General features: G+C 38.6%; 1 protein-coding gene across 1 annotated transcript; it reads right to left on the bottom strand.

Moving 5' to 3' along the window:
• Window positions 1-3,540: 3,540 nt before the first annotated feature.
• Window positions 3,541-18,957, bottom strand: LOC145978677 (endoplasmic reticulum-Golgi intermediate compartment protein 2). Its single transcript, XM_083111453.1, has 7 exons — window positions 18,607-18,957; window positions 13,191-13,337; window positions 12,310-12,465; window positions 11,497-11,713; window positions 9,231-9,481; window positions 8,123-8,383; window positions 3,541-4,354 (listed from the first exon to the last, which is right to left on the bottom strand). The coding sequence occupies exons 2-7, from the start codon at window positions 13,297-13,299 to the stop codon at window positions 4,110-4,112; spliced, it is 1,239 nt and encodes a 412-aa protein (XP_082967579.1). The 5' UTR covers window positions 13,300-13,337; window positions 18,607-18,957; the 3' UTR covers window positions 3,541-4,109.
• Between the last annotated feature and the right edge of the window lie 3,721 nt (window positions 18,958-22,678).

The following is a 22,678-nucleotide window of genomic DNA, read 5'->3' as shown; positions in this document are numbered from 1 at the left end:
GTTGACCCTTCTACGTTCCTCTAAAGGCACAGTTGCCACATGACCAGTTTTCCCAAAAAAACAGCGACAATTTGTTTCGAGCACGAACAACTTTTGTTGGATTGGGTTCATCTTGAAACACCCATACAGTCGACTGCTGTTTACATTCCGGCTCATACATATATCCATGATTCGTCACCTGTTACAATCTTATATACGTCTTTTGAAGCGCCACGATTGTATTTATTGAGCATTTGTTTGCACCAATTGACGCGAGCGACTTTTTGAGTTTTTGTCAAATTGTGTGGGATCCAACGAGAACATACATTTCTCACAGCTAAATGATCATGTAATATTTTATATATGCTGGTGGAACTAATACCTATGGTTGCCTCAATCTCACAGTATGTCACATGACGATCTTCCAGTATTAGCTTTTGCACAGCATCAATGTTTTCTTGAACAACAACTGATTTTGGACGACCTCGTCGGTGAGCGAATGGCGGCCACGATTAAATTCGTTATACCAGCGTTTCACAGTGGCAAAGGATGGGGTTTCATCGCCAAATGTGGAAGTAAGTTGTTCGATGCACTCTTGTCTTGATAATCCACGTCGAAAATCGTAAAAAATCATTGCACGAAAATGTTAACGAGTTAATTCCATTTTATTGTTGTCGCGCAATCTCCAAGGAAACATAAACAACACAATTGAAGCTATTGACAAAACATTTGAAGTACGTTATGGTCAATAATGCCAGACGATTCCGTGCAAACGTCAAATCGTGCCTAACTTCAATCAGTGTTGCCAAGGCTCAAAATATAAATAGTGACCCTCGTAGTTTATCTGTGTACCTCTCTTAGGGAGGTTTCAGATCAAAGCAACAAGCAATGCTCAACAGCGTGTTTCACACTGAAGTGACAAGCGACATAGGCCACTTCACACAAAAAGCAAGCATTTACCACACATGGACGAGCAACAGACAGAGGAGGCTACATGATGCACGCCATTGGGAGAAAGGCTCAATCTGAGTGATAAGCTTGTCGTGTCGCTTCAGCTTGAAAGGTTGCATTGATTACTAAGGGTTCGCTCTATGAGACACGTGTCACTTCGGTCTGAAAGCTCTCTTATGGAGGTTTCATACTGAAGCAACAGGCCACAAGCGACAGCATGCATTCACACCAAAGTGACAAGCGATATGGGACACAAGTACGCATTCCACGTGCATGTACAAGCAACAGACAGAGGCAACACAATGCATGGTAGTGAGAAAATGTCCCATTCCAAGTGACAAGTTCAGCTTGCTGCATTGCTTCATTTTGATAGGTTGCATTTATTACTGAAGGTTCGCTTCCAAGCGACCCAGATATTTCACACTGAAGAGACAAGCGACATGGGTCTCTCTATTCTAAAGCGAAACATTCACTGCCCATGCGTGAATAACAGACCAAGGCAACACGATGCATGGTAGTAGAAAACGACATGTGCAGCTTGTGTTGATTCGGTTGGAAAAGGAGCTTTCAGACCGAAGCGGTAAGGGTCATGTCTCTCTTGGAAACCAACCTTCAGAAATAAATTAAATGTTTGCCTCGGTCTGTTGTTCGTACATGCACGGTGAATAGTTTGCTTTAGATTGAATGGATCCACGTTGCTCGATGCTTTTGTGTGAAATCCCCATGTCACTTTGTCACTTCAGTCTAAAAGCTTCCTTACAGTTTGAAGTAAATTTCTGCAAGTAAATGTGGCATGTCTTATAAAAAGTTTTCCCCAAATCTCTCAGGCGAAAAGGCAAAGTTGATAGAACACATATTTTACCAGCAATTGTATGTCATTACTTCTCCTGCAGATTTCTTGGCAGAGATTCACTTCAGCATGCATTATCACCAATTTTATGGATTTCTATTTCTCTCACCTTTCAATTTCCAAAATATTTTGCATGTTTTGAGTTTGTCATGTGTGTACTGCCCTGTAGTGTATATGCGATATTTGTATATGTCTCCATATGCAACTGGCAGCCACAGACACATTGTTTTTGAATAATCTGCCCTGCAGTTGATCATCCAGAGGTTTCAAGAAGTCCACTGCTGCATGGTAGAATTTTAACAAATAACTTTCTTGACTATCATCCCACAACTGCCAGAAACAACTGCTCATTTCTTACTTTGTATGCCAGTGAATCTGTATTATTATTATTATTATTTATTTGTTCATCACAGGATACATTTCCCAATTATGTTGAACATAATACACTGTGAATAAATAACAAGAGAGAAGAGAAAAAAATAATACAAGAAAGTATGGGCGTCTATGTACACAATATTTACATCAATTTATGAACTTATTGTTGTGATTATCTTTTCTTTCAGCACACTACACGAGTCTGTGAACATGTCGAAGTCTACAGTTTTTAATAGTTCATTCACCGTGTCCTGCATGCGCACTGCAGGTGAAAACCTATGCGTGTTGACCCTTGACCTCTCCGTGTAGAATAATTTTCTGTTTCTTGCACTGTGTCGGCCTACATTATAGTTTATACTTTCTAACAGTGCAGAACAGTCACAGCCATGATTAATCAATTTCTGTAAGAAAATGACGTCACTGACGACTCTTCTGTTGAACAAAGTTTCCAGACCGAAATGCTTGCATAAAGATGTATAGTTCTTTTTGTCATATACAATGTTCACCTTGAAGCACAGCCATTTCACAAACTGCCTTTGGACGCTCTCCGCTTCCTCTTGCCATGTTTTGTACTGTGTGTACAAAAAGGACTAGCTGGCATAAACCAGAAGTTCCAGGTTGGGCAAACGTCATCAATGTTTATGTTCACATTTTTAACACTGTCTATAGTAAAATGATGGTCGCCCTTGCACTGGGTGAAAGAACTTTAGTCTTGAATCCTAGGTATAAATATTATTTTATTTCATAGTGACACTATGGTGAATCTAATTGAGGAACAGCATCAATTGAAAATTCGGACACGACAAAAAAAAAAGTTTGGTTACAAAGGTGCTGTTGACAGTTTTCATTCAATTAGATGTAAAACGAACATACCAGTGGTATTGGTATTGGGAGAGTATCAGTTGAAATTTGTTTACTGATACTGGCAGATAATTTTCTGGCATTTTGGTATTTTCGTAGAGTATAATGATCCTGTAAATTATGAAAACTTCAAAGTTTACATTTATTTAATACCAGTTTTGTGTTAAAAATCTGGATGTTGTGATTATGTAATATGTATTTTAATATTCTGATGTAATTCTTGAATATGTTAAAGCAAAACTCATGCTAAATTGCCGCATGGTGAGCCCCAAAGCCACTTTATGCAGTAAAAATTCCAACCTTAGATCACTCACCCCAGGAATCGAACTCAGGTCTTCCACGTGGTATTCTGATATCCTACCGACTAGATCACAGGGGTTAACTAGTAAATACAATATAAGTCTATAATAGCCAATTTTTATATCTTTGTCTATTAACATATGTACTATAAGAGTATTTTATTCATGTAAGAATCTCTTCTATTTTTTATTATACCTAAGGTTTTTCTTCAATCAAAATAAATATGACCCAAAAACATGAGTGTTTTATTAGCACAACAAAATATACAGCTGTATTCTTGATCATCATCAATTCCTCTGTGATTTCTTTGTCAAATGAGTATAAAAGCACAACAATACAGGACATAACAAAACCTCAACCACAATAAATTACATTAAGATTTGAGTGGAATGAACATACATAGGTACCTATGTACATGTGACAGCAAATGAATTATTTGGAACAGTGTATAACAGAAGAAAAATACAATGAAACAGGAGTTATTTTCATGACCTTTTGCTGTGCGCTTACCTTATCTTCATTTCTGACACTGGTGTTTGTTAGTTACACCGATATAAACATAAAGAATGTGTAACAGTGACACGTTTTACTCAATGATAATAATCTTCCAGACATGGATCATTTGTGAATTTATAGAAAAGGGAACTGTAATGGAACAAATGGAGAAAAAATTGCAACAGAAATAAGTTTTTGTATCAAAGGCACTTAAAAAACCATCTCTCACAAAATCCAAATGCTTTCGATTGCCATTCCTTTGTTTCAATGTCACTTCAAAATAACACAAAAAGAGGTTTCACCTTGGATGCAACAGAGGAGTACTATGATCATCAGTATATGGTGCCTGGGAACCAAGATTGTGGTTCGTCAGGAATGTTTCCTGTGGAACTAAAGATACAGGGACCAAAATATCACCATCCTCACCAACCAATGTCTGTTCAGCTGCAACACTATTACTTTGAGTTTTTTGGTAAGCATTCTTGGGGAAATATTTACACTTAATAACCTCTGCTAGGAATTTTACAAGGTTGCTCATTATTCCTGAAATATAAAACATGTTATTGGTTACTTTAATTATCTAAGATCACTTTTTTTTAATATCCTTAGGTCATGTAACAACGAGGATGCATAATGACTTGATGAAACACAATGAAAGATTCACATTTTGGTCAATATTGATTTGAACCCAAAACTTCTTGATCTGAACCTGGAAATAACCTTGACCACTACAACACATAAAACTTACAAATATGTAAGCCATTTTAAAAATTAAAAACTGAGTAACAATAAACGAAATAACGTCCTTATTAAAAAAAAAAGAAAAACTTTTTTTCTAAAAACACTACAATTGCTTACTTACGATTAGCCCAATGTTGATTAGAGCAACATTTCGGGGTAACTACTTTCCCCTTCTTCAGACTTTTCTTGGCATTGGAATCATGCCGCGTCACTTATAAAAAAACAAGGATTGGTTAAAAGGTGCATGGATAAAAAATAATTTGTGAATGAAGTTTAAGCCTTAATAAAACTCCCATATTATGTAACTCCCTGTAGTATCGAGGAACATTTTACTGAGTATAAGAGAGAAGATTCGGAAAAGAAAAAAGCAGAAGAGAAGGGTGTTTATAGTATAAGTTGTAGTTGTAATGAAACATATCAGACAAACAGGCAGGAATATGGGTATAAGATGGAAAGAACATGACAAAGATATTGAAGAAGGAGTTCCCAGAACGGGCCTCTCGGAGCATGTTTTAGAAGAGTCACACAAAATAAAAAAGAGGGAGGTTATTAGGAGAGATTATAAACCTGTAAGTAGAAATGTTTACGAGACCGCTTACATTTGTAAGGATAGACATCTAAAATTAAACAGGAAAGACAGCAACGTTGACGATATCTGGATTAGAATGTTTAAAAGATGGGAAGAAGAAGGCAAAAAGAAAAACAGAATGGGATTCCATGTTACGCCAGAGGTATTCCGGGCTACACAGCAAACACGAGACTTCGTATTTAATATGACGGCCTTGAAGGAAGTGGAGGGAGGAGGGAAACAAAACCAGAAGAAGTCGACAGCTTCCTGCATTCCACTGATAACCAGTTACCAGTATGGACATCATTCAGTGAGACGTTTTAACAGTTTGGGAGCAGACTCTTTATATTGCACCACCAGGGCTGCTTAACCCTCGGGTACTCGCGCGGCATCCCGTAACACGGATACTCGTGCGGGTGACAGTTGTCACCCATAAGGTATTTTATTAATTTTGAAAAGACTAATTATAGTATGGTGGATTTTTTTGTTTTCTTATATTTACAATTTATTCTAGTGACAATCAAAGTATTTTTTTTAATTATTTTTGTATCAAGCATGTATTGTAAAGAAAAAATTACCAAATCGCTCTTTATCAAAATTTTGCATGGAAAAAATATCTTAAACTTTAGGCTACCATAACTTTTTTTAAATGCAGGGTAACATTGTAAAACTCCTTGCTCATTTGAAAGACAGCTTTATTGAGAATCAATAAACATATATATTAACATATTTTGGCCTTTATTACAAGGCAAAAGAAATCGCTAAAGCGTACCCTGCATTTTACATATATAAAGAGTATAGTCACAACAATGTTTGTTATTCGTAATATTTTTTTACGCATATTGTAGGTTGAAAATTACAATGTAATAACTAGGTCTATAATGTCCTTATTTTGTTTCACATTTTGGATATCAAAATTGAAATGAATGTTAAACTACAAAAATACATTTGTACATAAGAATACTAAGAAGTCAGCAATATTTTACAGTTGCAATGGTTGTATTACTTTGGTCCCATTCCAATTCACTACAAACAATTGATCAATGATCACTACAGATATGACGTCCACATTTTTCACAATGTTTTCTGGTTGTTTTGTCTCTTGCCCTCCCACACAGATAGCAGCGACCTCTACTGTTACTTTGTTGTCTGCGCTCAGGCTGAGAAGTTTCTTCGATTACAAGAAGGGCCTTTCCTCTTCTCTTCAGATGTACAGGAATGAAAGGAAGCTGGATTCGACTTTCAATCAGAGGTTTTATGAGTTCCAATGCCAAACTTTTCAGGAATTCTCGTCTTGCAGGTGGTTTAGCTGCAGCATTGTTGAACTTGTAAATGATTGAAGAGTTGACCACAAGTTTTTGCCCCACAAGTTCTAGGACTTCTCAGATAGGCGATCAATTTCTCTTCGCTGCTGACGATCTCTGATGTCATCAAAACGAAGACTTCGCATGGGAAAATGAAATCTATTCTCACCCATGCTGGACTTCCACACCAGTCCCAGCAGAGTTGTCCCACACCTGCTTAGTTTTCTTCCTGTTACTGCCCAAACAGCCGGTTAGTAGCAAAATGCCTATGAAAGCATGAATTTCAACAACATTCGTGTGTTTGGCATCCCTGTCTTGGCTAAAATGCTCCTTTATATGGTCAATATAAATGTTAGTTGATGTAACTATAGTTCCAATAACGTCAAAAAGTACAAAGCAATCAAGTCCACTGCGTGCTTCCCTAACCTGTCCAGTTGGTCCTGGGAGCCGCAAAATAATGTTGCCAGCTCTGGTTCTTACATTTCTGGGCTGAGGGGATAGTTTTTCCACTTCATTACATTTTTAAACTGGTCTCTTACCATGTATAAATTTGCAAAGGGGATGTCCTCTTCATCACTAGATTCTTCTTCCGCATTTGGCGCCAGGTCATTTTCGGCATTTTTCACTTGGTCCTTTTGTGACTCATCTGCTTCTTCGGTGTCAAAGTGATCATCCTGGACATCTAAATGATCATCTCCACCATCGTCACTATCATTCTCCACAACATCGTCCTCATCGGAACTCTCACCAAGCAATACGTGCAAAGTTAGAGAGTTATTACAGAGTCGTGGACGCTTTGGTGCATTCATAACGCCGTTAATCGCGCAGGGGACAAGTGTCACCCAACTGACTTTCAAGCGCAATAACAAGGGCCGCTCCTCACTACAACATACAAACGCACACTAGTCAGGTAGCTGGAAATGTAGGCGGAAGGTGCTGAAGTCCCTAGCACTCCCCTCCACCACACTGCTTGGCGGTAACGAGAACAAAGAGGCTGGGTGACAATGGTCACCCGCGTGAGTACTGGAGGGTTACATAATATGGGAGTTTTATTAAGGCTTAAACTACATTCACAAATTATTTTTTACCCATGCACCTTTTAACCAATCCTTGTTTTTTTATAACTGACGCGGCATGATTCCAATGCCAAGTAAAGCCTGAAGAAGGGAAAAGTAGTTACCCCGAAATGTTGCTCTAATCAACATTGGACTACTCAGTAATTGTAAGTAAGCAATTTTAGTGTTTTTAGAAAAAAATGTTTTTTTCTTTTTAATAAAGACATTATTTCGTTTATCTCAAGTGAGTAATATGCACTCGTGCTATTATGTATTGAGTAACAATCCACAACATAATATTTCATTGTATTTGCAATGAAGAGAGCAATCTTTTATATTAAACAGAAAAAGTTTAGAACAATTTCAATCCTTGAAACCCATGCTATTATCTTGATTTCAATTAAAATATGTAAAATATACATAAATATGTCAGTTAATCAATATACCATTGGTATTAGCTAATATCAGTCTTTTATCAGTAAATTTACCAATCCCCCATTTCTATAAACAGTTAGTTACTGACATCTCAAATTTTGCCACTTTTATTTGCGCATATAAGTATAAAACTAAAAGTCATATATACTACATACATAAAATTAGCAAGATGAAAAAAAGTTTTAAATGAACACAGAAGAATGCATACCTGATGTTACATAAACACCACCGACAACTGCACACAACTTGACAAGAAACTGCCACAACGACTCCCTCTCTTGGGTCACCTTCACCTTCAGAGCACTCATGTCGTACTTAAAAAAGATGCCGGGTATTCCATGGGAGCCCTTATCGTGGTCAATGGGACGCTCATGGTCCTTCACGGAATACTGGTAGGTGTTCACTCGTGTGAGCAAAGTGTCCACCTCGGTTGGAACAATTTGAATGAAATACTGGTATAACATGGACGCTGGAAGAGAGAATGATGAGTATTCATATGAACATCGACCACACAAGGAAAATTCAACAGACAAGTCATAAATTCACAATCTTTCCCGGAGCATAATTGGCACACATGCACAGCAGAAGGTCCGAGCTGAAATCAATATATCGTTATGGGCCAATATTATTGATGTGGGTTCGTATTTAAATGCTAATAGAGAAAAACCTTCTATCTCTCACAAAACGAATGTTAAACTGCCCATGGAATTCGAAAGAATTCAACTTAATCAAAAAAATAAGCTATAAAAACAATTTATAAAAATTATCTCCCACCAAAAAGCTGGTTCCAAGCATAGTAATAATAATATTGATGAAGATACTGCAACCTTCATTCCAAAATCTTGGCAAGCAGAGAAAGTACTTGGTTTTCCCTAAGTTTTGCAGGTTGTTATGTATTTTTTTTAAAAAATTAGCTGACTTTTTCACTCATGGGTTGATTTCCTCTGAAATTTTCAGGTCAGTGCTTAATTATTTTAAAGTGCACTAAACTTAAATGGAAGAATATATTAAAATCTTACTTTTGCTCCCATTGAAATTTACACTTTTTATTTTGGCCCTCCTATTCCACATCATTTAGCTGTTAGTCTTGTACAAATACATTTGTTCAAATACTGTAATTTGGATGAACAGAACATAAAACTGTGTACATGCACAGGCAGTGACAGCGATTAGGGCATCAACTTGCCTCGTACTATGGCCTCTTAATGAAAACCATGTCCACCAAGAGAAAGTACACTGTCTTGGCCCCCGCCCCCAGTCTTGGCACCCAATCGACGCCACTGTACACAGGTTAGAATTGATACATGGATACTCACACTCAGGTGTAATTTTCTCGTCTCCCTCCAGAGGGTGTATGATGCCCGGGCTCGGGTCCCCAAATGAAAACCTGTTTATGCGATGCGAGAAGTTGTACTCTCGTTCCGTCATGAATGCAGAGATGTGGACATGGCCCCTGGGGAGGACAAGGGACTTTCCAGCCGTGACGTGAAAGTTCCCTGCAACCTTGTTTAGGATCAAGCTCCCATACACTCTGCAGGCATCATATTGTCTGTCAAGGGTGGTTTCTCTGCAAAAAAAAAATTAAAAAATAAATTCATGTACAACTGTTTAGTTGTTTTGTTTTTTTTAAAAAAAAACATCATATCAAATAAAATGTTAAAATATTCAAAGGTTCATATTCTAAATTCAAATGTCGCCAGACATTTATGCAGGGGATGTCAGACTATCGGCAAAAAAATGAATGTAATCAAATAACCAAAAATACGAGGCGCATCCAGAAAGCAAGTTTCCCTATTTTTTTAAAAAAAAACAACACAGTTTCAGGAAACCATTTATTGGTAACAGGTACAGCAAAGGTTCAGCTATTTTTCAACATAGCAACCACCAGAATTGAGACACTTGTCGTATCGTGATATCAACTTTTGGATCCCACTGTTGTAGAACTCTGCCGCCTGTGAATGGAACAAGCGTGTGACAGACGTCTTCAGCTCTTCATCATTGCCAAAAAGCTCACCGGAGGACAGGAATTTCTTGAGGTGCAAGAAAACTTGAAAATCGCTGGGAGCCAGATCAGAACTGTAAGGTGGATGATCAAACAACTCCCAGCCAAATTCCGTCAAAACAGCTGCTGTGCGCCGAGCCGTATGTGGACGAGCATTGTCATGGAGGAGCACAACACCTGCAGTAAGCATGCCACGCCTCTTGTTTTGAATGGAACATCGCAATTTCCTTAGTGTTGCACAGTAATGGTCAGCGTTCACCGTTTCACCTCTGGGGAGGAAGTCAATGAGCAAAATGCCCTTCCTGTCCCAAAACACGGTGCACATCACTTTCTGTACCGACAGCGTCTGTTTGAATTTCTTCTTGACCGGAGATCCACTATGCCGACAATGCATTGACTGCTGCTTGGTTTCCGGGGTGAAGTGCGAAATCCACGTCTCATCGCCCGTGACGATCCTGTCGAGGAAATCATCGCCGTCATCATGGTACCGTTGCAGGAATGTCAGTGCTGCTCCTGAACGTTTCATTTTGTGTTCGGGTGTCAGGTTTTTCGGCACCCACCTGGCACACAATTTTTTGAACAGCAGGCGCTGCGTGACAATCTCATGCAACATGGATCGTGATATGTGCGGAAAAAGGCTACTCAACTCCGTAATCGTGAAGCGACGGTTCTCTACGATGCGCTGCCGCACCAGCTCAACCAGATCATCAGTGATGAGGGACGGATGCCCACTGCGCTCTTCATCATGGACACTTTGACGACCTTCCGGAAACTGCCGACACCAGCGACGCACCATCTGCTTACTCATAATGTTCGGCCCATAGACCTCACAGAGCTGACGATGAATGTCAATTGGCGCAATGCTTTGTGCATTCAGGAACTTTATCACCGACCGAACCTCGCATGCGGCAGGAGAAGGAATACGAGCTTCCATTTCGGACCACTGCTTCCTCGCTACTGGCATGCGGTGGGAGAAGGAATACGAGCTTCCACTTCGGACCACTGTTGTCTCGCTACTGGCACCGGGCAGGATCTGTCCGCCTGGCATATGATTGATACGTCTTAGCTCTGCTGCGCATGCCCAATTTACACGGCTCATTATGTTTACTTTCACGGGAAAAAAAATAGGGAAACTTACTTTCTGGATGCGCATCGCATTTTAGTACCATTTTTTTTTTCAAAGTTTACATTGTCTGAACTATCACATAAAAAAATCTTATTTTTGGAAATTCATGGAACTATTTATTCCTCCCTGATAGCATAGTGGTTAATTTGTTGCCTTGAAATCAAGCTGTCCTAGGTTCGATCACCAGTGGAGGCACAATGCACAGTGCTTCAGATCACACTTTAATCTGTAGATCCTCTTCAAATTAGGAAATATTGAGCGTAAGTGGACCTTGCTTACTGCCTAATTTGAAAGTAAAGATGCCCTTTGCAGGGAAGAGGGTGTTAAGTTTCACACTGTCCATGGCCATTGCCAAGATTCAAACTTACACTATTCGTGATAACATCAGGGGATGAACTACTCAATACAGTCAGATAGTTATGATTCTCGTTTTTCACGCATTTGTCAGACTAACCTTGGAGGCATGTCACCAAACATAGTGTTGTATCCAGACTTCCACAGCAAGTCCTGCAGAGCATGGAACTCCTCTCTCAGGTACGAGTTGACATGCTGCATGGAGTCGAAGTGGATCCGCTGGCGAGGACTCAACTCAAACCACGTATCCTCCTCTTCTAGGATGCCAAATCGCAGTACATTTTGGTTTGTGGTGTCCAAAATATCTGCTCCTATGTCTGATTTGGGGAAAAGAACATGTGTACAGTTTGATACATATATAACTCAACTTAAAATACACATGTGGCTGCGAGTGAGATGCTCTCCATCCCAATACAGGTATCATATTTGGGAAACAAAAATTACTTGTGGTCACCCTATTTAATAAATTTTTACACCCCCTCCAACCCCCATCCTTATACCTATTTAATGTAGTTGTTTGTTAAAAGTAAACAGGGTAGAATCAGCACCTAAGCTGTATGCATCTAACATACAATACAAGCTGATAAAATGTCATAACTGTGTTTGCAATTTCTGATGCATAACAATAAAAAGCTCACGATAAAGGGAGAATCAGACAGAATAACAACTTTGCTTTGAAGCCAAATGAGGTAAATCACCATCTTCACCCTAGACATACCATTGTAAGAATGTTATGAACCGAATAAAATATGTATTCATTAGGGTTGAAGTGATACCACTTCCAACTGATGCTGACAGCAATGCCAGTAACTGATTCCCAACAACACAGATACTTGTGCAGATTAGAAGGTTACATGTAAATCTCAGAATGTAAAGATTTATGAAGACATAATTAGAGACGAAAGCTACTTACTTGAACATGGCATTGCCACTGTGATGTCCACATTAATTTTCAGTTTTGCTTTATAATCTGTGTCAGGAACAAACTGGAATCTGAAATGGCTATCCACGTAGTAGGAGACTTCTGAGTAAATGAGCCAAATAATGACGACAAGGCTCAAAATGGACACTGGAAGCAGAATGCATCATTAATGAGATATATTCTCTGATTACTACGAACCAAAAAATTTATCATTATTGAAATGGAAAGGATGTTGAATCAATCATAATTAGAATTATCAAAGAGCTACAGAGTGAATAAGAAGGATATCAGACAGCCACCCAGGAGACCAAGGTTTGATTCACAGGAAGGGTGATCTCAGGTGGGGATTCTTCCACCAATGGTCCTGCTTCGATTTGATTTGATTTACTTTTTCCTTTCTGCCAGTGATGATTTGATGAAATTGATAAAAGGACACTAACACAGAATGCACATGCCTAGGCCAGGATTCGAACCCGGGACCACTGGCAATGTTCATGCATAAGCAACTTTGAGGCTCACACAGCATCTCAGCGAAGCGTGTTAGGTGATAGCTCTAGGAATTAAAGGGGACTAGACCATGATGCTGACCACATCACCTCTATGGTGGAGATCAAGAACACCCCTTATATGCCTTCTTACCATATATAGTTTATTTTGAGTTATGTTACTTCACGCTGATTTCACCACTTTTAGCTAATCACAGCAAGGATTAGTGATGATTACAATCATTGCATTCATAGTAACTGAATATGTCCTTTTTTACTCTTAGCTAACTCCATGCAAATTCCTCCACAGCTCAGAATAAATAACTATTCTAAACAATGTAAATCACATGGGTTCAACAGAAAATATAAAAAATACATTAAACTCACCTGCCCCACCTACTGGTGAAGTTTCTTTGTAAGGTTCTGGCACTTTAGAAAAGGCATCAAGCTTCTTCACTGTTACAATTGAAACTCTCTTAAATCGACTACGTAGCATTGTTGTTGGCAGACTTTGCTATGAGGCTGGAGCTGAAACTAACCACAAATCTTCATTAAGAAAAAAACAAACAAAAAAACAAAAACAGAATATACATTCAAAATAAAATTTTATGGGGGTGGACATTTAAAAAACTTGCAAAGAATTCATTTTATTCGGATTTGGTCATCCCTAGTTTCTATCTATCTATGTCTGTCTTGAACTTTTTACAAGCTCTGTACTGTAAAAGAGAATGTAAATGTGTAACTAAGTATACATTTAAGAGTGTATCAAATATTTGTGCTCCTGTGAACTCAAATAGAGCTCTCCTCTCACAAAAGCTGTTTGGCTAGCCCTGGTACTCATGGAGATGTTGCAATTCGAAGTTTAGTTTTCGTTTCAGTATTTAATTCTCACTTTCCATACGTATTGTGCAATTTTATTGCTTCCTATTTAATAGCTATTTACATTTGAATTGCTTAACTACAGTAATACACTGTAACTTTCACCAGCGGATCCGGGGGGGGGGGGGGGTATGATGGTGCGGCCATACCCCCTGTTGTTTCATGGACACCGGGGCGACATGAAGAAAGAACGTAGCCGGATTTTATTTACTGAATGCATCCTTTGGAGTAAACTTGTTCTTGTGCATAATTGTTGCTATGGAACTTCCAGGTTGCAAGGCTCCGACTGAAACACTTTGGAGATATGTAAGAGGAAAAAATGTCAAAACAACGTTCCTTTTGTTTCGTTTTTATTTTGCTTGCTGCTTCAATCAACTGTCAACAATCGCACGGAACCTGTCCACTAACGTCAACAATCCCTTATAAGATCCATTCTCACTTTTACGAATTAAATTGTCGGTATTTCTTTTTCCGTTCACTGCTTCAGAACGTGGCAGGTGGCTGTTCGGAAGGGCCACTGAACGTTTTTGAACATTTTAATAATCCGCAACAATATGAGCAATTTTTTTTAAAATAGTTCGTATTATTGTTTCCCTTTGGATACTCAGTTGTGGTCTGGTAGTGAGCATTACAAGAGTAAGGTCTTACCAGTTTGCATATTTCTGAATTTTTCTTTCTGGTTTTCCGTTTTCGCATCTAATGAAAATGAGTACAGCAAAGAAAAAACTGACAAGGGCAGAAAATAGGAAAAGGCAGAGAGAATGGGAAAAGTTAGCTTGAGTCAGTCTACTTTCATTAATAATTTTCTGAAACGTTCAAAATCAGGAGAGTTATTGAAATCATTGAAAAACGACCTATTTCTAGCGAATCATTTTTGCACACTTCTCCCGAACAGTATCATAGTGAAAAGAAAAATTTGCGATTCGAATTTCGAAACTAAAGATATTGACACTTGAATTTTGGATAACATTAGTTATGTCAGGTTTAGTGTTGTTTTTGTCTTTGCTTCTCTCCTGGCTTTTCTTTTGAAATCACAATAAAATATTGCTGCAAGAATTGGACATTTCTTGGTAAAACTACATATAGTATTAGGTATGGCAATAACAAAACGAAAAGTGAGTGTTAACCAACCTTTCGTCCGTGAAGTTAAGTTATTGAAAGACAATGAGAACACGTAACATTTCGCCCCTGAGAAGAAAAAAAAAGTTAACCAAATCATACGTTTTGGGCAAGTATTTAAGTGAAGAAATCGTACCTAATTCTAAAGTTTAACCCATTTCTCATACTTCCGGCCCTCTTAATGATTCTAAAAGCAAGAAACAAATTCTCTTTTGTCGTCCCCCAAAGAAAATCAAATATTAGGATTAGACATGTAATTATGCCGTTCGGAACTCTGAAGTTCCCAATTCCTTCTTTGTGACTTAATATTTTTAATGTTAATATCAGGGCCTGCAGAAAGGAAGGGGGGAACCGTGCCGCCGACCAGAGCGGTAAATTTCTAGGGTGGCAAAATTGGAAGAGAAGAAAAAATAAGCCTACTAAAAACTTGGATGTTATAATATTACTGATAAAAGTTGTTCGAAATAGGTTCAATTTTACTCCATATAAATGTAGTGAGCAAAACATTAATCTCAATGTGATAGATGCTGTTAGATTTCTTGCAAATATATCAGGGTCAGAGCACTTTGAAATAAGAAGTAGTGATGAAAAATTCCAGTTACTTAGTCAGTGGCGGCGATTGGGTTCCAAAACCAGGGGGGCCAAGGTGCCAAAACTGGTGGGGGGAAGACAGTATATTCCCCTTTGTATTAGATAAGGTTTAGCATAGTGTGGAGGCACAAGAGGCAAGAAGTGGGGGGAAATCCCCCCCCCCCCAATCGCAACACTGTACTTAGTTGATGCGAGAGAATGGCATCAAATTTATATATAGACGATCCAAAGATAGGCAATACTGTACAGGTCCGAAATCGAAAGAAGCAGTAGTTCCAGTATGACGAAACTGTTGAAGATCCGCAAACACGGTACAAAATTGATTTTTATTAGCATATCCTAAACGTGATTATTTTAGCTCTAAGAGATTTGACCAGCTTGAACATCGTAGTGAATTTCTCGATTTCTTGCTTGATATTAGTAAGCTTAAAGACATGCCATCTGAACATGGGCACCGGGAGGGGGTTCGAATCGGTCTGTCGATCACCCCTAGAAATTGGCATAGTTTTTATCACGTTCGAAAAAAATGTTTTGTCAGGTCTGGAACTCGTTACTTTTATTGTTAATTGAAGAAATAACGACCAGTTAATATTTGAACAGAATAACCTAAGTAAAAACAGCGTTAGATCAAGACAATTAGTGTAAAATACAGTAACCAGGTTATTTTTTCATATTTTACCATTTAAACTAAAATAATCAATGGTTCTGCAATTTTCAAAATTCCAAAAAAGTGAGTTCTATCAGTCCTATGGGGTGAGGCGAAACAACAGAATTTTATTACTAACATTTTCCCAAATATTTATATTTTTCTTGGACAAATTATGCAGAAGTTAACAAAAAAGTAAAATAGCTATGCATTTCAGTACACTAACTGTATGAAGTGGATATTCACTAATTCGGTGGATCGATTAGAAATCTCTCCCCAATGATATAATAATAATACATTTGGAAAAAAGTTGGTTTATTTTCATTGGTTTATAATAGTTATTACATCATAATAATCAAGACAAAAATAATAATAATTATTATTGTTGTTATTTCTACTATTCAAGTTTTATCAATGGCCTGACAGCCCCTATAAAAAATTCTGGCAACGCACATGCATGTGATCTTTTGTCTCAAAAGTGTACAAAACTTGCCTGTATATTAACACATGAAGACTCCAAATATATTTACCCTACTGATTTAAAAGATAACTGAAAGAACTTTAGGCTGTCATAAAACACAATAGTGCACCAAAGAAGCATACGAAAAATAACATTACATGTATTTTTTTGTTTTAATTCCAATCATATCATAGGCCTTCAATGGTAAAAATATAAGCCCAAGTCTTCAAGGCATTTCCTTCCTAATACTTGTTACATTTAATATACATATAATGAAATTGTATTAGTGTCGCATTTCTTAAAGTTTTGCTGTGGTAGACATCCGTTTGTTCAATAGTGTAACATTATTTATTTTATAGTTTGATGTTTTACTTAGGAATATGTTGATTTTGATTTTCAATTTCCTGTTGCTGCGTAATGACAGGGAGGGTGGGGGGTGGAAAGGAAGTGGCATTTGCCGGGGTTGCCAGCGCCGGTTTTGGTTGGTATGTATACTTAGGACCAAAAATCTTGGTTAACACGGTAGCTAATGGAGAAGGTGTTTGCAAAAATTATTATGCATTTCTTCTCAGGGGCAACAGGTTACGTGTTTTGATTGTCTCTCAATAACTTAAGGTTTAATAAATTATATTGTATGCGCATTTTGTATTTTGTTTAACCAGACACAAATGATCTGTGATAATATGTGTTATGTGAGAAAAATTGAGATGCGAGACCTTGACTTGGAATTTAGCATTTAAATGTCTGAATTTCTTATATTGTTGTTGAAGCGAGCGAGTGGAATGCCCATTTTAATGTGACTCCGGCCAATTCCTAACATGCCTTTAAAAGGGACTCTATAGATATAGGCAGGGCCACGGTTGCAGGCGGTAAGTCAATTACCCCAGGGGCGGAGCCTGGAATCGGTGGGAAATTTTGATTCAATAATTTCAAACGACAAAATCTAAACTTTAAACAGCAGTACAGTTGTAAATACTTCTTTCCACGCTCCAATTTTTTTTTATTCACAATTAGGATCACATAATCTTCATAAAGAAAAGAAATTTGAAAATTCGAGGCTGTAGAATAGGGTACCCGACCCTTTACTTGCAGGTAAACTGATGTTGATGGAAATGAGGGTGAGTCAGCCTCCTAGATTCCCGTACCTTTGGCAGGATATAAAAATAGCATGAAGACAAATTTTTGATAATGTTGCAAAAATTACAGTCGATAAAAAAATGTGTCCACAAATTTCGGTAAAACTTTACTATACCGGAGATGGATTTCTTCAAATTTACAGGAGAAAGTACTTACGCAAATCATTTTTTGTAGCGTTGTTGATGTTCGGGAATGTAGTTGTGATCCATTTTAATGCGAATGCATGTGGATTTCTACGAAAATCTATTTCCGACGTGCTATTACTGCTGCCGCCATTTGCTTTCTGCACGAGAGCACAATAAGCTCTCGTATTGTCCGTATATACTAAATTGAACGAAAGGAGTGCTAATGGAACCTAACCTAACAGGCCTAACCTAACCTAGTAGGCATACCTTGTCCCCGTGATGGTTTGTGGGGCTATCGTGAATTTTGGGCTAACATCAATGGTTTTTGGGGCTACCCGTGGATGGTTTATGGGAAATAAGGAACAACCGTAAGTACTCGTTAATGTAAGAAATATACATTATTTTCGTTAGAAATTCATTATTTCACCTAAAGAAATGTTCCGCAATGTAGAATAGTACCTTAGCAATGTAAAAAAATTGCTAAATAAATCATTGATAGGTGTTTCCGGTATAGTAAAGTAGTACCCAAATTTCTTCTGTGGATATTGGTAATGGAACACCATTTATCCCTACACCCCTGTCTATTTGGGCAGTTTTTTAAATACTGTACTAAATAGAACGTGACCTTCTGATAGTATAGTGGTAACGCTGTTGCTTTGTGATCAAGGGGTCCCAAGTTTGATCCTCATTGAAGGCATATTGCACGATGGTTCGGATCCCAGTTTAAACTGTATGTTCGGTCCCGATTACGCCTATCTCAGCATAGAGTGGAGGATGCGTGGTCTTTGCCAGAGTGCAAGGAACTTGACACGAACTACGTACATCCGAGTGTGTGAAAAATATTACCTTGTCATAACTAAATGCAGATCTTAATTCAGTTTTCCTGTAGTATGTGTACCGTCGTAAACATCTTCCTGACGAGGATATAAAAGTCCTGAATATCCTAGACACTGTTTGAAAAACTCTGCCATTTCGAGTGTGCAACTACATATTACTCAAGCTCAACCTTCATTGAGTTCTTATTTTTTGACACAGGTACTTGCACTACACTATACCATTAACAATTATCTTAATGTAGCAATAATTTTGCACTAGCATAGATTTGTTTTTGACACTTTGCCGGTTAACCCAGGAAACGTTTTTGCAAGTGCCAACTGAAGCAAGCAGAAGACAACGACTGCATCCACAACCAACCAGCTGCTACAGATATGTTTATTGCGAACAAAATTTAATAATCAAAACTTGTTCTGGTACAACGGTCAACTGTTCGAGTTAGCGAGCTTTTACTCAGCGCTAGGTAACCTCTAACTACAGCGCATGTACTCTAAGTGAAACTTTCTAATCTCTCTATTGGTCAATTTTCAAGTGGGCAGTGTTCAATTTCATTAGTGCGAAAGTAAAGCTGAAAAACATGGCGACTGCTACATAAACAAGTAGCTTTAAGAATTCGTATTCACAAACATCTTGAGGACAGTTTGGTGCTGTGGACGTATTCCATATTGTTCCATGATCCAACGGTTTGTCCACAAACGGGGAATCCGAGAATAATTCATAAAATAAAGTGGTGGGTGGATAGTTTACGTCCAGTACTCTTCTCTGAAACTCAAGTCGTTGTCATTTCTGTGAAGTAAGTGTGCACCGGAGACCGAATCCGGGATTTTAACAATGGGCCTGGTCCTGGGAAATTTGATGCCGAAGGTGCTGCTATTACATTAAAAAGCAAGTTTAATATCATGATATCATCTTAACCTCAGAAATGATGTTTGACACGATAGTTGAATAATCAGTGTTGTAAAAGTAAAACTTTTGAAAAGACGATCGTCAACAACAGAAAAGATATCGGAACTCAAAAAAGCCTTAACATTTCCAGAGCACTTTTTTTACGTCACTTGCAATTTTCACAATTTAAGTGATCTATTGTTGAGAATCCAGTAAAGGATAATTCATTTTTATAGTTGTTTATAATAACTGGCCTTTTTTCACATGATATACTTTTCCACGTAGCCAGTAAATATGGTCTTATGTTTTATATACAAACATTTATCGTCAAGAATAGTTATTACAGCAATTATAATTTTAAAATTGTTGTTACCAAGAAAAAGGACGAAAATACGAGGGGAGAATATCTGCTTAATACAATAAAAACATACGTTCATAGTAAATTATCGATAGGGCATAATGTGTCATAGTGTATAATAATTTAATACATATCATGCGTTTACGCACTTAATACATTTTTTCTATATAATTTTGGGAGTTTCTTCGATTCCTACCCGTTGTTGAATTACGCATGCTCGCAACCAGAAAAAAAAGCAAAGCATGGTGTAAAAATCTAAATTTTTGTATTTTCGACCCATGGCGGCTAAAGACGACCCAAATGACGTCAAGTTTAGTGTTCTTTGTGCACAAACTTACTATAGTTAGCTCGGAAACTTATGACTGGCTACATAATCTTAAAGCTTTGCTAAACCAATTTTTATTATCGATTTACTCGAGAAATTCTTAATACCTTCATTGAAAATAACGTTTGAATAGCCATCCGATCGTGCTCCAATGTATAGCTTAGGGCAACCAAATGACGAACGAAATTATTTAGAGACACAACCAGATAAGTTTGGCAATGAACAGCCCCATTCTAAAATCATCAGTGTCACGTCAGAGGGTGTGGGTTGGGGCTTGGGGGCACAGATCACTTAAAAAAAAGTTCCCTTCCCAATTGATTTTGTGTGTGTGTAGGGCAGGGGTGTATCAACAAATAATTCCACAGATATCAGTATTTGTTATCCAGAATTCTTTTTATTTTGGGGGTGTAAGGATATGTTAAAATTTAAATACTATGGCACTTTGCCTCTTGACATATATTCCCTTATTCTCCCTCAAACAAGATATTTTGGTACATTTACCTTGCTTAATCACTGAATCTGCAGCAGATGCTATCACTTAAAAATGCATATTACTCCTTGTCTGTCGGCAACGCATCTATCATGCTAAAGGTCCCGGGTTTGATCCCCGGCTGGTTCAAATCCGGGAACTTTTCTAACGTTGGAAGCAGCCCCCCAGCATTGAATCACATGGGTACCTGGGGAAACCCAGGAGGGTAAAGTCGGTTAGGGGCATGATGCTGATCACATCACCCCCACATCAAGAAAGTGTGGGGCGTTACCCCCACCTCCCCTATATGCCTTCATGGCATGGTGCTATGCACAGGGGAGCACTTAATCTTTTTTTACTTCAAGAAAAATGTACAACTTTGAGCTGATATGCACCGATACAGCAGTGGCCTATTCTATAATGTTGCTTGGGTTTTTTCATATACAGTATTACCAGAAAATTTGAAGTTGTCATACTTCTGCTCTTGTTTTACTTGCATTTGTGTTATATTTCTATTAAACACAGTCAAAAAAGTTTTGCATCAGGATGGAAAATGACAAAAGATATATGAAGCACAAGGTTTATTGACATTGATGGTGGGAATACAAAAGAAAAGATGAAGAATAAGACATGTTGAATGAAAAGAGATCAAAATACGTACAATTTTCTCAGAAAAGTGTTTACAACTAAAATTGCACAATTCATGATGGAGGTGAAAAAACAAAGAACTGTCACAAGAAGACTGTTCGTCATAGCGGATCCACCAGAAACATTGTCTACCACCTGGTGTGTCCTCCCCTGGCTGCAAGAAGGTCTTGAACATGCTGTGGCATACTGAGGATGAGACGATCAAGGTGATCTTTTGGTAAGCGATCCCATTCGTCCTGTGCCGCAAGAAGAACTTCACGAAGATTGGTGGGAGCCACAGGACAGTTTGCAATGCCATTTTTTAGATTGCCCATGCATATTCGATGCAATTCATGTCGGGACTTTGCGCTGGCCAGAGCATGCAACGGATATTGGCCACCTGCAGATAATCGTGCACTATCTGTGCACGGTGTGGCCGGGCATTGTCAACCACCAAGACAAATTCGTCACCAATTTCCTGATGAAATGGTTCCACAGTCGTCTGGAGAATGTCCCTGACATAACGAACAGCTGTTTGTCCCCCTCTAATTGGAATTAGGGGCATTCGACATCCGAGCATGATCCCTGCCCACACCATGATTCCTCCTCCTTGGTATGGATGGACCTTCTGGACACCACGAAGCCGCTCCTGCAGTCCAGGGCCTCGCCACACTCGTCCTCTTCGTGAATCTGGCCTTAGAGCCTACATTCATCAGTGAAGAGCACATGAGCCCAATGATCGGGTCCCCAATTTCGATGTGCATGGGCCCAATGTGGCAATAGGTACTGGCACCGGAGAGATCTTCTGGAATGTAAACCACTTTCTCGGAGTCTGTTACGGACAGTATGGTTTGACACACACACACCAGAGGCTGCTTGGAGGGCATGAGTGATGTTCCTTGCCATCATGGTATTCTGTCGCCAAGCTGAAAGTCGTACATAGCGGTCACATGCTGGTGTTGTGATCTGTGGACGACCTGTCTGTTGACGATCTGCTAATGTTCCTGTGTCTGTATACCGCCTCCAGGTCCTACAGACATTGCTTTGCGCACTCAAACAGCCCGTTGTGACATGCCAGTCTGCAGGAGTGTGATGATCCTGGCCCGATCAAACTGCACTATCGTACACCTAGGCATGCCTTGCACACAGCTGCACTCGCTTGCCTTCGCTAACTCGACACAAGGAACACCTAACCAACCTTCGCCGACTACCGTGATGCTACGCTCGAACACATGCATGCGCTTGCTGACTCGGGTAGTCATCTGTGGTGATTGGTATTGCACGTCGACAGCGTTACTTCGCACAATGAGCTCTGCTTCATAGTTTCTTGTCCGCTTCGGTATGTTGCGGATGCTATTTTCATCACTTCTCAGGTGATGCAAAACTTTTTTGACTGTGTTTATATTGAATTAATATATTG

Source organism: Lepisma saccharinum, chromosome 25 (assembly GCF_977018435.1).
Source record: "Lepisma saccharinum chromosome 25, izLepSacc3.1, whole genome shotgun sequence".
Classification (NCBI taxonomy): domain Eukaryota; kingdom Metazoa; phylum Arthropoda; class Insecta; order Zygentoma; family Lepismatidae; genus Lepisma; species Lepisma saccharinum.
The sequence above is the reverse complement of the archived record's forward strand: the minus strand, read 5'-3'. Positions and strand labels throughout refer to the sequence as shown.